The following is a 16,580-nucleotide window of genomic DNA, read 5'->3' as shown; positions in this document are numbered from 1 at the left end:
GCGTGACCTCGGGTAACCCTGTCTTTTGGTTCCTGATCAGATGGGGATAATAGTTTTTACCTCATAGGGTTGTTGGGAGCATTTAGTGAATTAATGCACGAAGCCTGCTTAGAACCATGCACCCACACAGCGGGCTCTGTACAGGGCTTAGCTATGGTCGTGTTGTTGATCGTGATGAGTGATGAGAGAGTCTGGTCAGGAGCACACTTCTCTCACCATGGTCATCAGCCTGACCCCTTGAGCCAAGAGTTTTGGTCCACTCCTCTGGCCAGTCATGAAGTCAGAGATGGACATGTGCGCTGAGAGCCTGATGAGGCTATCTCAGGACTCGTGGAATCTGGGACAAGAGTGCTCTCCCTGCTTCATGCACATGAATTGGAAGCTCCTGGCTGCCATCCTGTGACCACAGGGGATAAAGTCTGTACCGTGGGAGGAGGTAAAGGAGGTAAAGCAGGGAGGAGAGGCAGAGAATGGGGTTTCTTGCTAACACTGATAGAGTTTGGGGCGCTAAAGCCCCTGTGTTTTTGAAGCCACTTGGAGTCAGGTTTTCTTTCCTGTTACTGCAGCCAAATGCATTTTAACCCATGCACCACTGAAATTTGCTCTTCCGGCCCCACCCTTGAACTGGTCACCTCAATAGTTAGGATCAGCGGCTCCAAGTCTTGGTAGACAATCTTCACTCGCTTCGCAGCTCGCTTTGCCTGAACCTCGGAATCCGCAATCACGGCGCAGACGAGCTGACCCACACAGGACACCTGCGACACAGCAAGACCTTGTTCTCAGAGGGGCGGGCACCAGGTCCTCTCCTTCCTCCCGCCGAGCACAGGGCTGGACGCGCAGTCAACGACCCTTCACACGGGCCTGTGCCCACGGCGCCGAGGTTCACACAGGCCTCAGCAGGAGAGGGTGCTGACCCCAGGCACTGGGAGCTCACGTCTCTGTGGGACAGGGGTGGCAGCGGTGGCTGAGAGGGGCAGGAGTGATGCTGCCTGAAGCACAGCAGACTCAGGCTCCCGGCTTAGCAGACGGGACAGCTGAGGGCCACTGGCCCGGGACAGCCAGTCCCTCGGCTTGACCTGGGGCTGCCACTCCACGAGCAGGGCCACTCTGAGCGGCAGCTTCTGCCCTCATGGACACGGCGGACCAGGACGTCACAGCCCACCTCCTCCAGAGACGAGGGAAGGAGAGAGTGACAACCCAGCACTGCTGGTGAGCCCCTCTCTGCCCCAGACTGTGGCATAGCCCGTGCTGCTCAGAAGAGACAGGAGACGGCAGCAGCCAAGACGTGACCACACACAGCATTCCCTGCAGCATGTTACCTGAGGTGAGGGGGGCGCCATGGAGCTCACACGGGGACCAGGGCCGAAAGTTGACGGGAAAAAACAAAACGAAGGCTCCAGAAAGGGAAAATAGTCAGGCCTGGAAGAAGTGACCACAACTGTGTAGTCTCTCTCCCACCTTATCCCATGATCAGGATATAAACTTCATCACTCATTTTTTAAATCTACTTTAGACTATCAGGTCTTTTCTACAATCAGCATACAGTAGTTTTAGCCTCTGAAAAAATGGTAGTAAAAAAAGTTAAATCCAGCGCACATTCACAAGTGTGTTTGCTGGGTGTCGGTATGTGAGAGCAGTGGGAGACAAATGAACAAGAATGGCAAAATGTCTATAATTATTGAAGCTAGGAGACGAATCTGTGGGAGATCAAAATTGGCCACCTCAAAATATGTCTCTTTACCTCGATTATTTTCTCCGATGGACATTTGACCTCCCCCACTAACTGCCTAACTGAATTTAACTCTGGGTATGGCTAGACTGGCAGGGTTCTTGCTAAGCCAGTCTTATCAAAGTTCTGTTTACCAAATATTTACATTTGTAAAGGTTTATCCCTCTCTGTACTAGGAAGAGGGAGGGATGACCTTAACTGTGGAAACTCTGATCAGTACAGAAGGAGAGGACTTAAATCTACATACTCTTGATTGCTGTGCTTTCTGGTAATCTCCCATAGCTGTCTCCTCCCCCACCCCCAACATCCTCCTTTGTCTTTATCTAAATTTGTTTAAGGTGAACACCTCCACCATTTGTTGAGAAACTCAGTTTCCCTGGTTTCTCCCATGTATACATGTTATTAAACTTGGTTTGATTATCTCCTGCTATTTGGTATCATGTCAATTTAACTTGTAGCCCAGCCAGAAAGGACCAAGAGTGGGTAGAGAATACTCTTCCTCACAATTTAGATCTATGGAGAGTCACTGTACTTTTCTTCTCTACCTTTGTGTATGCTTAAAATTGCTACAATGAAAAGATTTTTAAAAAGCATAACATTCTATAGACAAAAAAGGAACTAAACTAACAAAGGCGATAATTCACAAGGGCTCTGTTCCTGCTCTCAGGGTTTGCCCCTGTGACCTGGCACACAGACAGACCCTGAAATGCTCATAATAAATGTACCCACACCTCAGAGAGCAGGTACTGTGGTACGACCTGGAATGGTTTGCTTGTTTGGTTAACATTAATTCTCATTGTCTTCTGCCAGTACAACACAGCCCTGACTTGGGGGAGTTTCAACCTTGACTGCATCCTCTCTGTCTCAAACTTTCATTTCTATCAACTAAGTCTGCCAGCAAGAGCCAGAGGTAGGGACTGTTTCAAATGACAAGCTCATGTGGGCACACACTGAACTGAGAGGTATGAGTTACGCAGAACACCTGCTGAACTGCCCTTGCCGCATTTTCTGATAACATAAGACACAGTAGCCAAAGTCTCAGTCATGTGAAACTTTCAAATGGCAAAAATGCTATTGTTGTTCTTCTCTCATTTACCCCGCGACCCTGCGACGTGGGAAGCAGTGTGTGGAACATACTGATGAATCAGACACGGGCCCGCACTCAAGGAAGCTGACAAGGTAGGGGAAACATATAAGACATAGGAATAAACATGTAGCTTCACACAGGGTAGAATGTGCATTAAAGGTCTACTTTGCCTTCCCCTTTAGACTTTAAGCTCTGTGAGGGCAAGGACCACACGGGTCTCATTCAGCTACAGTGGCTCACTTTAAAAATGCCTTAAATACACGGCCCTATGGATGAAAGAGTCAGGGAGTCCAGAGAGGGAGGGAGAATTCCGGGGTTAAAGGAAAGGCTTCATGTGGAGATGCCACTTGACTTTGGACCTGAGACTTGGACACACTGAGACTGAGGCAAGGGTGAGAGATTCTCAGGGGAGGGATTAGCAAATAAAAGTTACCGTTACGCTCTCCTCACTTATCCTTTCATCCTTGTTAGCAGCACACTCTCTTACTGCTAGAAATAAAACATCAAAGTGTCTGTTATATAACTAGTCAACTTCTTAGATGGAAAAATGAATATCTTTGCATTCATTCAACATTAGAATATAGTGTTTTACGATAAGTACTCAAAGAATACTGGAATCCTTGATGACGTGCCAAATGTGATGCTATCTCTAAGAAAATATGAAGTGTCTTTAATGAAGGAATTTATTTTTAAAACAGAAAACAAAAATGCAGTACCTCCTCTGTCCCCAAAAGTTTCTCAGGTTCGGTTGCAAAGTAGAAGGAGTTTACACCACGAAGATGTTCCTCAGTCACAATGTCCACCACGCCTGGCAGGCTGAGCGCTTCTGACAGATCAATAGACCTAGAGGAGAACACAGAGCAGGGCTCCTCAGAGCAGCCCCACAGCCGAAGACCCCGGAGCACGTGCTTCACTGGAGAATAAGATATGAGAGAGGTAAGATACATCTAAGAACCCTTCAGGATAGTTCCCTCCCAGACAATTGGGAAAAATTCCTGAGACAATGAAGTTATTATATGGAGGGACACATTGTAGTAAAGCCCACATTTCGATCCCATTACACCTCTAATCTGCATTGGATATCACCAGCAAATAGCTTATCCTCTTCATCCCACTACTCTTCACTAACGTGACTTAGACAAAAGGGCAATCATTAACGTCTATTGTAAGAACTGCATCACTTACACAATCTTAGCATGAGCTCTTGAACTCGTCACAAAAGTCAAGAAAAGTTCCCGGTCAACCGCCGGCATGTCGTCACAGTAGATGGCTTCACCCGTGGCATGGTTAATACCAGACAGATGCATGATGGGATGGCCAATTGGGTCTTGAGGAAGCTGCTTTGGGCCTACATTCTGTTTAATCAATAACCAACATATCATTTTTATAATCATTTTACGCACATCTTCCATAAGAAGGTAGCTATATAATGTACATGCACCCAGAAGACTTTTGAAAATGAAAAAAGTCATTATTAGTAGTAACACCAGAACAATAAGCCTGTTCCAATAATTCAGTAAGGAAACGGGGATGTATAGCCTTGATGTTGTTCTTATTTTTTCCACAATTTTTTGGAATATAGACCACACACATCTCTAATGCAAATTCCATTTTTATAAGTAAATGAATATATATCTTTTTTCATGGTAATGTAAGACTACGTCTTCTTGCTAATGCTCATGTATTTCTTTAAAATTTAATATCAAGATTATTTTACTGTTTGTATCTAAGCATGGCACATATATTGTGGAGAAGAGCATGGTGATATCATTACTATGTTTATAGAAAATATTGAGGCTAAGCCTTCAACCAGAAGAATCTTCTTTTTTCTATTTTAAGGGAAGAAGTCTAAGACATAATTGGTAAAACTCGTAACTTTGACAATCCTGGTAAGAACAAAGCCAAAGGGAGATGGATTTTGAGTAATGATTCACTAATGTTACTCTTTCTTAGAGACCCATGGGGTAAAATGTCTTGCTACTGGTTCTCTAAACACCTTAAATATGTTTCATTAACCAAAGTAGAAATTAAGAAACATAACGTCTCCCCTAGTATTTCAAATGAGAGAGTTGTTGGCCTTCCTAGTTGGTTGGTTGTTGGGAGAAGAAGAATTGGAGGTATGAAGAAAGAAGGGGTTAAGAGACATGATATAGGCCAAGCTCAGAGACCAGGGTGAAGACTCTGGCTGCTAAGGGGCAGGTGATGGGAGTGTGGGAGGTGCGAATTCCAGGAAAATTGCCAGCCAAGCAGCCACGGGCTACTCTCTGCAAGGAGAGGGCAGCTCTGGGCCTGGAGCTCTGCCCGAGGAGCTGCCTGCTAAGCAGTGCTGAGCAGCCCCATCCACGACTCACTGGCACAGCACTCCGTTTGGTCCTAGGGCCGAGGCAGACTCTCGGAGGCTTTCTCTGGAAGCCTTGGGGGTGAGGAGCACACAGTAGGTCAGCCAAGGTGAGGCCTGGAAAAAGCTGGGGAGGTCTCCCCTTCCCACCTCCTCGGCTGCCCCATCCTGCAGGTCACGGGTCCCCGAGCCCTGGAAGAGGCAGGGACTGGTTCTTTGAGGTGAGCCTCACAGCGCCGGGCTACATCACACAGCAGGAGGGAGGGCAGGACAAGTCATTACCAGAACACATACTGGTTAAAACCTTTACGCGGGAGGGAGAAGAAGCCATAGAAGCTGACCTGCTTCCAACTCAGTATCACTAAGGCACCTGAGGAAAAGGGCTAAATACTTTTGTATTTGGTTGCCAGAGTGTGCAGTTTGAGAAAGACTATTCAGAACATCCTGACAATAAATGCGACACTTGATTCCACCTAAAGTGTGTGTCATTTCAATCACAGCTGCCGACTTTCCAGAGTCAAAGCTACCCCGGTCTGAGGAAAGTGCTCCAAGGCCCTTGCTCTGTGGAATCGAAGGGGAAGACCCTAACTGTCTGGGTCCCATGACCAACTAGCGTGTTTTCTTTTCATGCACGTGTGTTACTTTCTTTTCCTTTCTGAATATTTGGATTTAATTTAGCAAATACCATGAATGGATGAGAGCCATCATGGTTATGATGGGGAATGTTACTAAAGATAGCTGTGAGAACACACTTCTCTGATGCCCGCTGCTGCTCACGGGACCGAGAAGAGTGCTCCTCACTCACTGCCAGCCCAGCTCAGAGACTCACAGAACCAACCTTCTGCTTGAGACAGATCAGAAGTCTCCAGGCGGGGGGCGGGCCTGGACCACAAGGAGGGAAAGGAGAGTGGCACGTGTGATTCGAACACATGTTAAGCATATTTGTTGGTTATTTGGAAAAAAACAAACAAACAAACTATTGTTTCCATAATGTAAATGACAAGAAGTAAAATATCAGGCAAATTTTGACTGACAATTATATGCAGAACGTACAGTCATTTCTAAAAGTAACTTGGCAAAAGACACGTGTAGGATGCTCTAAACTTATTGTTATTTCATATAAAATTTACTGTTTTACAGTAAAGTATACACTTATTAGTAAACATTTATTGTTTCGATGCCCATGTATGTTTCATATAGATGGGAACTTCAACTTTGCAATTACTATAATACAGTGCACAAAAAAGGAATATTGGCTAAGCTTCTTTTGGTTGCTGTGTTCATCCTCACTTTAGAAACTAGAAAGCAGAAGATTACCAAGAAAAATAATTTAGAACCCGGCCCAGGCACCATTAAATAAAGGGAGATACGGTTCATGAATGTAGGGAAATAGGGAAAATGAGAGAAAATTTTGCACATTGGGGTTCAGGCATGGACAAGGATTTGCAGCAGCCCAGCCCCACCAGCTCCAGTGACACAGCTCATTGCTTTGTCCTCAAGACCAAGTGCCCCAGCAGGTCTCTTCTCCCTCTCCTTTGAGGAGCTGAGACAGTGATCAAAAGAAAAAATTTACGAGGGCCCCATCAGGTATGGTTTCTCCTGTTCCCGATGGTAGGGATGTACTGCCTCCATTAAACACCCACAAATCGCCCTGCTTTGATGCCTTTCTGGGCTCTCGACTTGAACAACATTTGAATGAAAAATCACCCACATCTTTTTTTAAAGTCCTAAGAGGCTTTTCCATCATGAAGAGCAAAATTCCAGGTAATTCACAAGCTTAGACACTGAAAAAACACATGAGTAGGTTTCTATAAAGGCTCTGGAAGTTTTCTATGATGTAATACTTTTTACCGTAAATAATGAAACACATCATCACATTGAAAAAAACCCTTCTGAAACCTTGCCATGAGAGGCCTGCCAAAAGACTGAAGAAAAATATCAAAATATATCTTTGTTCTATTCTATTACCAAATACGAAATTGATTACTTTAGTGGAAGATATAACACATTATTTGCAGTCAGTGTGACGAATCTACTGGAGAAAGAGGCTGTAATCACTTGTTTCGGCTTGTTTGTGGCTAAAGATACGACGGAAAAAAGAATGTCGTATCCTCGAACTGGTGATCTCTTGGAGCTGTGTCAAAATGCTTTCAAAGCAAATGAACTTGTTTGGGAAAAATATGCTCATCATGAGTGTTGGAGTTGCTCTAGCAATGTGGATGTTTGTGTGTGTGTGAAAAACCACAAGGAAAACAAAAACGAAACTCATCTGTGTGAGAGATACACTGCTTCCAAAAGCTTGACTTCAATCTATAATAACAGACTGCCTTTTAAGATGATCAACTATGTGAAGATTATCAGTTTTCTTTGGATGATGTGAATGCCCATTAATTTGTTCTTGTTCCTTTCTGAAGCTTACTCCATTGTCAAGGCCGGGTTAGGGGATTTATAAGCTGAAGGCCGCAGCCGCCGTATTTTGCAGACCACCAGGGAAGACGGCAGCTGTTTTTAACTTTCAAAACGATCACTTTCAATGGAGTTTGGCATATTTGAATTTTTGAACATACTGAACCTAAAACCTCAAGGGATGTACACCAACTTCAATGTTCATTACGACATACTGTAAGCTTTCATCACTAAATCCAACAGTAGAGTCCATGAACCGATGTTTTAAAAAGCCTGTTCATGTTCTAGACTTAATAAAACTCTCAAGGTAAAGGTTCTAGATAATAAATTTAAGAAAAAACACCCGGAGTCTTATCCAGTTTACCAACAGGATGACTTCACGATCTTTTTGTGATGTTGTGGCAGAAAATTCCACTTCAAAGTTACAAGGATTTCTTTTCTCTCTAACAGTCAGTTTTCATTAGGGGAGCTCGAAAATAGCTCTTACAACTTATCTTTGCTTCACCTCTAAAATGTAACTCACAGAAAAAATACTTGGAGAATAGGGACCGGGTGGGCAGAGGGTCTCCACACTCAAACAAAATAAACCAGCAGCTCGCTTAAAAAGCTTGACTGCATTTTCATCACCCTCCAAGGGCTGTGTTTTCTGCCCCTCTGAAAATGAAATCAAAGCAGCCCCACGGCCCTGACACAGAAGTGACTTTGTGCTCCGACTTCTACGGTGCCAAGGGCAGAGGGCATGTGGCAAGCTAGCCAGCTCGTGCATGTCAGTGGTACAAGGCCACAGGACACAACACACGGCCTTCAAGATCAAAACAGACTTTTTAAAAAAATTTACCATTGTTAGCTTTGTCTGTAGTCATAATTCTTCATTGACTTTGAAATGTTAATGAACACTCTCAGAGGCCATGAGTTCATCAGAAGAGGAGCTCGCGTTTACCAAGCTTGAGAATCACTGAGAGAGAAGTGGGAGGTCCAGGTGGAGGAGCCACAGCCCAGGCCCCTTGAATTCAAAACACAGAAGCCACTCACCTGGAGCCTGAAGGTACCGCAGTCATGTCTGGAGTGCAGGTCTTCTAACGCACTCTCGTACTTGTCTGCAAGGCCAGGATAGTGAACAGGGTCCTGAAAAGTAGAACCGTTGTAGGTATTTAAAATACGTCGGTACCAGAATGGTCTCGGAAGCGAGGCTGGCACGGTTCTGAGCAAGCAGCTCTACTCTGAAGTCTGACATTCAGTAAGATCTCGCCCAGTTCAGAACCCCGGAAGTGCAAGCAGCTCCCGCACCCACACACTCGGGAAGGTCCATACACACGGCCGCACACGATGAAGAGCCAAGTGAATACGTAGGTCACTGACTTCCAACATCTTTATGTTTCTTATGATTTTCTCACATGCTTTCCTAAATGATTCGAAGACTTACAAACCAATAACACAAGAAGATAGACGCTAAGGAAATGAAGCGGAAAGGAAGAGAATGAATAAACCAGAAAAAAGTCAGAGTCAAAGCAGACCATTGTCAATGAGCACGAAACTCTGCTCTACACCACCTGGCAAACCCCGGAGGAGGGACATGCAGAGGCTGCACCCCTCCCCAGCCCAGCGACCTGGGCTCAGGGGGAGCACTTCTCAGGGCTGAGGGCAATGAGTCATTTGGGTCCTTCCACCAGACCTTAACCAAGACACCTAATGGTTACTGTTTACATTTTAAAATTTTAATAGAAAATTAAAGCCAACAAACGTTATTATTTTTAATAACAGAGGAGTATTGACTAGAGGAAGCTGAACTGAAGGTATAAGACTACAAGGTGGAAGCTTTAAGTCACATACACTTGATTACCCCAGAAATAGTTAGTTTGCTATTCATTGGAGGAGTCTACGATTGGCTTTATTTTTCTCTTTTGATTAGACAGTGACAATATGTCACTTATATGTGATTTCAAGCTTCTATTCTCAAAGATTTGATAAAACCATTCTGGTTCTTAGTTGTTCTCAGATGTAATAAGAAGATACTTTCAGAAACAAGGATAAGAGAAGGCTTTGTGCCTCTTATTTAGACTGATCTTGAGGGTAAAAACCTCCACAAGTGGAAGAAAGGCTTCACTGAGGGAAAATATATTCAAATCATGACAAGTTTTCTGCATACTATCTAGACACACAACAGGGAAGAAAGAGAATAACCGAGCGGCGTTAAACAGAATCCTGCACAGCTCTGTGCTCGACTTGCAATTCTTCCCCAAACTCACACCCATCAGCAGACAGCCCGATGGAGCCCCGCGAGTCCACGGGTTTCTAATTCGGGTTGTCTTTTCTATTCCACAGCTACTGGGCAGGGGGCCGTTGCCTCCACTTGGGTATCACCAGAGTCCCCAGTACTGGGAAAGCTAATACACGGTCAGTTCCATTTACCATCGTCTTCAGAGTCTGTGACACCTTCAGGTAGAACTTGAAGAGGAAGCTGACGATGAGAGTCCTCTTGAACTCCACCTTTCCGCCCGGAGCCCCGGCTGGAAGGGAGACTTCATCCAGAAGCAGCCTGTAAGCTGCATCCAGCATCTCTTCATTCCAGGGCCTGCGGGAGTCAGAAGAGCAGACTCCTGGCTGACAGGACTCCCTGCCTCACAGGCTCAGCCAGCGTGTGAGACACAGAGCCACAGTTTAACGAAGGAAATAAGAATACAGGCTTCCCAGTCGGGCAACCCCAGCTCGAGTCACAGTCACCCTCTCAAGGCGTCGGGCCTGGGCCCGCCCACCACTTCCTCAGCTGCAAAAGGGAATAATAGGAGAACCCACCTCAGGAGGGGTCATGAGCAGGGAACGACAACCCATGTTGAGGCCTTAGGCCAGGAGTAACTGCCCCTATATCACCAGAACGTTTATTGAGTGCCAGGCTCTGTACTAGGCCTTATATGTATCCATTCATTTAACCCTCTCAACTGCCCATGAGGTAGGGATGATTATCCCGCTTTGACGGATAAGGAATCTGAGGTACTGTATGTCAAGAAAGCTGTCTGAGTTCACGTAAATAATGGACGTTGAACTGAGATTTGGACCCAGGCGTTTGGCTCATTCAAGTCCATGCTTTTAACCATTGCTCTCTATTATTTCTGCAACGGTAAATGATCCCTGGTAAATGCTCAAGAAATATCAGCTATTAGTATCATCTATAGAAAGAAAAAGTCAGGTAAGCAAATGCATTTAGCCATTTATTATGAAACAAACTCCCATAATCAATTTTTCATCATGGCAAATCATTCTCTCATGATAAAGAATGAAAATTTACTCATTTTGCTTACTGTGTCCATGTACTACTGGGAGATGGGCTCTTGCTCTCTCTTTTTCTCTCCCTCCCCTCTCTCTTTCACACACACACACACACACACACACACACAAATGAACACACATACAGACTATATGATGCCCACTTCAGAAATCACTAAAACCAAGACACATGGAAATAATCATGAAATCTTATTGGAATTCCACGGCATTAAATAAAGAGGTAGTAGGCATTTTTCTCTTGTAATTGCACGTCACCACAAAAAGAGCTGCTCCGTTACTTGGAGTCTCAGGGCACGACGCCATACCTTCCGATGAGTTTCTGGCAGGAATTCTTTGCACAGACGGTGGTTGGACCCACGCCTCCGTATGCGATGGATAACTCCCTAATGACGCCATCTCCTTCTCCAAAAAAGACTCTCATTCCCGAATTGACTATCGCGAGCGCATTCTGCTGCCGCTGGGCTTGTCGGAAGGCTGACACAAATTCCCACTGAAAGCACAAGTCAAGTGGCACGTGTAGAAACACAAGAGTGACAACTATGCACTGGGCAGTTTACGTGTGTGGCCTCATACGTCCTTGTCACACTCCCTGTTATGGGCTGAATTGTGCCCTCCCCAATCATATGTTGAAGCCCTAACCCCTAGTACCTCAGAATGTGGCTATATTTAGAGACAGGGTCCTTAAAGAGGTAATTAAGTTAAAATGAGGTCATTAGGGTGGGCACTAATCCAACATGGTGGTGTCCCCATAAGAAGAGGAAATTTGGACACTGGCATGAACAGAGAGAGACCCTGTGAGGACACAGGGAGAAGATGATCACCCACAAGCCAAGGAGAGAGGCCTCAGAGAACCCAACCCTGTCAACACCTTGATATCAGACTTCTAGCCTCTAGAATCGTGAGAAAATAAATCTCTGCTGTTTAAGCCCCCAGTCTCTGGTTCTTTATTACGGCAGCCCTAGCAGACTAATACCCCTCCGAGGCTGGCTGGATTATCCCCATGTCCCAGACGAGGACTCTACTGCTCGGAGGGATTCAGTAATTAGTTCAGGGTCACAGTGGATCTGGACACCAACATTCAATTTTCAGTCTGACTCCAAGCCCTTCTTCTTTCCACGAAGTTCTATTGTAAACGTATTTTCTTAGCTTCCTTCAAACCCCAAGATATAGGTAGAAGTATATTTTCTAATCTTATTTAGAAACAAGTTTCACGGAACAAAGAATTTTTAAAAATCTGTAAGAAAGTAACTTTTGAGTTTGGGTTGGGGAGGGGAGACAGAGAGAGAGAGGGGGAGAGAGGAGACAGCAGAGATGAAGGTCTCCTGATTCCAGGAACGATGCATGACACAAGTGAAAAGTGACTACACACAAGTCCTCAGAATCGCACCTGTAAACACTCAACACCTTCTCTGAACCCCATGTGTTGGAATTAACAGCCTCAGGCTCACAGGTAAAACCAAGAAATTGAAAGGACACTCTCACCTTCCTCGAGTAGGGGATGTTCACTGAGACCAAGATTTCTTCAGGCTTAAGATCCGCACTGGGGCATTTTCTGAGAAACTGCTCATTTAAAGGAATCTGCCGTTCTCCTTCTGTGGCAAGAAACAACACCTCTCCTGGAATCTGTTCTATTAAACAATCAAACTTCCAAAACTTTGGAAATAATTCTACCAAACACCTGAGGAACCTGACTGTTTGGGAAAGCGTACACTCTTCCTATGCTCACTGATCACTCACCTACGATGGCACCTTACAGTGACTCCTCCAGTCAAGGTCCTACATTTTTTTTTTTTCCTTCTTTACTTGCTTTAAATAAAAATACCTAGCAGAGTAGCCCGGAGGTCAGTCCAACAGGACCTGAGCAGTCCTCTTCCTGAACAGCAAAATTTCTTTTGAGCTTTACAATTAGGGAGTAGATATTAATATCCCTTTTAATATTCTGATCAAGTCATCCAACAAACATTTATTGCTTATAACCAGGAGTGCTACTAAGTAGAGTACTAAATAAGTAAATTGCCTTTAATGAATTTTTATACTAGTGAGGGGCTGTCTTATTTGTTTATAAGCTTTCCATCACCTAAAAAATTTCTGTTCTTTAATCAATATATTGAGGGGAGGAACCATTTAAAGCTGTAACAAAATATGACATTGGGACAAAAGCTGAGAAGCTTTTGATGTTTATATTCACATCACAAAACCTATTTCTCATTATATGATTTTTTTAAAGGGATGTTACTTAAATTTATAAGTCTGAATGCAAATCTTGCTCCTTAAGAGAATTTTGTGGTTGAGATGATATGAAGAGGAGGTATTTAACAATGCAGGCAATAGAAATCTAGTCCATGTTTTTAAATGGAAATAAAAACAGATGTATGGAGGACCAATTAAGACTTCGTAATAATTGTAAACGAAGTTGGAATAAGAGAAATAAATTCTGGACTTAGTTTCAAAAACAAAACTCAAATACATATAGAATGAAGCCCAAATATTGTTCAATAGAAAAAGGTCTGTAGGCTTTTTAGTTTCAAAAACAAAACTCAAATACATATAGAATGAATCCCAAACATTGTTCAATAGAAAAAGGTCTGTAGGCTTCCATCAACGACCAATTAAGGATGAGCACACAGCATGATGTGGGTGCCACAACACTCCTGTACCACCTGGAGAGAGTCTTCAACAAAGGCCCAGTGGTTCTCAGTAGCCTCTAGTTCTCTCCACTACTCAGTTCACATGGGGACACGAACATCACAAGCAAGGTCAACGTAGGGTGACCAGCATGGGAAAACTTCTAGCACCAGACCTCAAAAAGAAGAGGATGAAGACATTGGGAGTGTGTGGAATTAGGACCAGGCTGACCAACGTTCCAGCATCCAGAAAGGCAGAGAGAGTTATTAATATTATAAAGAATAGTCATTTTTGGGCTGGCCCGGTGGCGCAAGCAGTTAAGTGAGTGTGTTCCGCTGTGGCAGCCCGGGGTTCGCCAGTTCAGATCCCGGGCGCACTCCGACGCACTGCTTGTCAAGCCATGCTGTGGCGGCATCCCATATAAGGTAGAGGAAGATGGGCATGGATGTTAGCCCAGGGCCAGTCTTCCTCACAAAAAAAAAAAAAAAAGAATAGTCATTTTCAAAACTGGGCCTCCTGCCTCCCCAGAGAGAAAAAGGGCTAGGAGGAGCAGGTTTAATAATCCCCAAGAAGGAGCTGTCACTCACCTTTTGACAGCAAGTTGAGGGTACAGTTGCCCACGGCCAGGAGGGGATTCAGATCTGAATCCAGATGCCTACTCACGATGTGGCCCCCTAAAGACTTTTTAAAATAATGAGTTATTTTCACACCAGTTATGTAATAATAAAAATACAAGTGATCAACACTCCTGCTAAATGACTCTACCAGTGATGAGTTCCAGCTCACGGGGAGAGAGAATTGAGAAAGGGAGCTGCTATTATTCCAGATAGGCAAAGACAGGTATAACTTAATAAGCTTTTAGTCAGAGCATAGAATGACTGTCCTTGGGTCCAGTGCCCTCATCCAGTCCAGTCAACAGTAGCCAAGGGGACAGGCTTTGGAGCACAGACATGGCTACACTATTACCTGTTTCAGCTTTAACAATGGAATTTTACCTGGCAATATTTGCCCTTTCTGGTATAACTTATGTAACTCTAGTACTTAACAGCTGCTGTTGAAGCTAATATTCTTATTCAGTTCTGCAATGTTAGAATAAAAAAAAACACACACACACAAGTGATCAAATAAGGATTAATCAAGGCTTTGGAGAACTATTTTTTGCCTGTCCCAAAAGAATGAAAATGTCATGATTTGTCAGAGACAGTCACCCAAGGAATGCACACCAGAGTCTACTGTCACCAAATACATACAGCCATGTTCCTGATCTGGGATCCGGCCAGAGTTCCCAAATGCTTCAAGAGAGCGTGGTACACCTGCGTCTTCTCCTCTGGAAGCTTCTGGATCACTTCAGCCAGAATGTCCTTCACCTGAGCCAGGCTGAGGCCAGCACCTAAGGTCAGCCCTGAAATGAAATCATGTGTAAATAATGCAAAGAGATCACTGCTGACCTGGAAATGTCCATTAGACCAAAACTACAGACAGGGGATCTGTATGCTGGATACATGTTGCCCTGCCTCTTGGCGGTGATGATGGTAATGGTGATGGTGGTGGTGGTGATGGTGATGGAAGTGGTGTTGGTGATCGTGGTGGTAGTGATGGAAGATGTGGTGGTGATGGTGGTGATGGTGATGGAAGTGATGGTGGTGACGGAGGTGGTGGTGATGGTGATGGAAGTGGTGGTGATGGTGATGGAGGTAGTGGTGTTAATGGTGATATTGATGGAAGTGGTGCTGATGGTGATGGTGGTGATGGTGTTGATGGAGGTGGTGGTGATGGTGGTGATGGTGATGGAGGTAGTGGTGTTAATGGAGGTGGTGGTGGTGGTGTTGATGAAGGTGGTGGTGATGGTGACAGTGGTGTTGGTGATGGAGGTGATGGTGACGAGGGAGTGATGTTGATAGAGGTGGTGGTGACAGTGATGGAGGTGATGGAGGCTAAATTTTTTGAGCAGTCACTGTTCAAGCACTATGCTGAATGCTTCACAGAACCTCCTTGAATCTTAAGAAACGTTTGAAATAATTGCCCCATTTTGCAGATGAAGAAACTAAAATTCAGAACTTGACTAAGGTCTTACAGCTAATACATGACATAGTCAAGAATTAGACTCCAGAGCCAGACTCCACACCCACATTTATCTTACTTCTCGTCATTGTCATTAAATCAGTTTCCTTTGTGGGAATGGACAAGCCAGTCTGGAAGCTGCTTAAGACATAAACTTGCTTTGCTTACTACTGTGCTTCTGGAGAACAAAGACTGTGTTCCACTCCTCTGTATCTTCTATCCAACACTCAGCACAGTACCCTTCATTGACTAGTTCTTACATTTCTCTGATAGGGCAGATAAAACGTTCTTCACTAAAAACCTGACTATTCAGATGATTAATATCTCATATAACTACAGAGAATTCTCCCCTGAGCCTCCTCTAAAATGTTATCATTCTTATAAGAAGAGAATCTCTCTGTAAATTACAATTAGGAATAATTCTTCTTCTGCTTGTCTGCTGGGCAAAGGAAATAAATTAATTAACGCATTTTAACTAAGAAAACAGGGACCACGAGAACTCACCATTATCTGCATAGTTTACAACACTCAGTTCTTCAATTCTATCAGGAGAAATTATAACTGGGTGAAAGACACCTTTAAATTTCATGTCAGGCCCTAAAGGATTAGAAAAAAATGAAATTTGAAATTGTGATTAAAAGCGATATCTTTAAGCATATAAAAATTACATATCTTTCTATTGGTCTGTTCATGGCCCAATCACACACACAGAGAATGGCCAGGTGGACTTTCACTAACCTTAGGGGACTCTTTGGACTTGTCAGCTTCACAACTTGCCTGACAAGTCCAAGACAACTTGTGGCTTACTCAAATTCTCTTTAGAAAGATTCTAGACTACTCCTCAAAGAAGCAGGTGTAACGAACACAACACAAAGATCTTGTAACTGCAGCTTAGGGAATCACATCATGCCTATCGAGACACCCCCACCAAGAGAGGAAACAAAGAGCAATTTCAAACATGAGCCCAGCTCCGTCTCCACACGGAAACCAGGACAGCTGTCACTGGAACTGCTGTTTCTGAGCTGTGATGGAGCAGCCTCCTGGGGTCACTC

At 44.3% G+C, this 16,580-nt stretch overlaps 1 protein-coding gene across 1 annotated transcript in view; it reads right to left on the bottom strand.

Moving 5' to 3' along the window:
- Nucleotides 1–16,580, bottom strand: part of LOC131410963 (aldehyde oxidase-like) — a 73,687-nt gene that overhangs the window by 31,993 nt on the left and 25,114 nt on the right. The window contains exons 10-19 of the mRNA XM_058549546.1: nucleotides 16,033–16,125; nucleotides 14,718–14,869; nucleotides 14,055–14,148; nucleotides 12,325–12,434; nucleotides 11,148–11,332; nucleotides 9,970–10,132; nucleotides 8,593–8,685; nucleotides 4,002–4,171; nucleotides 3,533–3,659; nucleotides 633–755 (exon numbers count right to left, since the gene is read on the bottom strand). Of these exons, the coding sequence (XP_058405529.1) occupies nucleotides 633–755; nucleotides 3,533–3,659; nucleotides 4,002–4,171; nucleotides 8,593–8,685; nucleotides 9,970–10,132; nucleotides 11,148–11,332; nucleotides 12,325–12,434; nucleotides 14,055–14,148; nucleotides 14,718–14,869; nucleotides 16,033–16,125 (1,310 nt within the window). The remainder of the gene's footprint in view (nucleotides 1–632; nucleotides 756–3,532; nucleotides 3,660–4,001; nucleotides 4,172–8,592; nucleotides 8,686–9,969; nucleotides 10,133–11,147; nucleotides 11,333–12,324; nucleotides 12,435–14,054; nucleotides 14,149–14,717; nucleotides 14,870–16,032; nucleotides 16,126–16,580) is intronic.

The sequence above is a fragment of the Diceros bicornis genome, chromosome 10 (assembly GCF_020826845.1).
Source record: "Diceros bicornis minor isolate mBicDic1 chromosome 10, mDicBic1.mat.cur, whole genome shotgun sequence".
In the NCBI taxonomy this organism is placed as follows: domain Eukaryota; kingdom Metazoa; phylum Chordata; class Mammalia; order Perissodactyla; family Rhinocerotidae; genus Diceros; species Diceros bicornis.
This window is presented reverse-complemented; position numbering and strand designations above follow the sequence as displayed.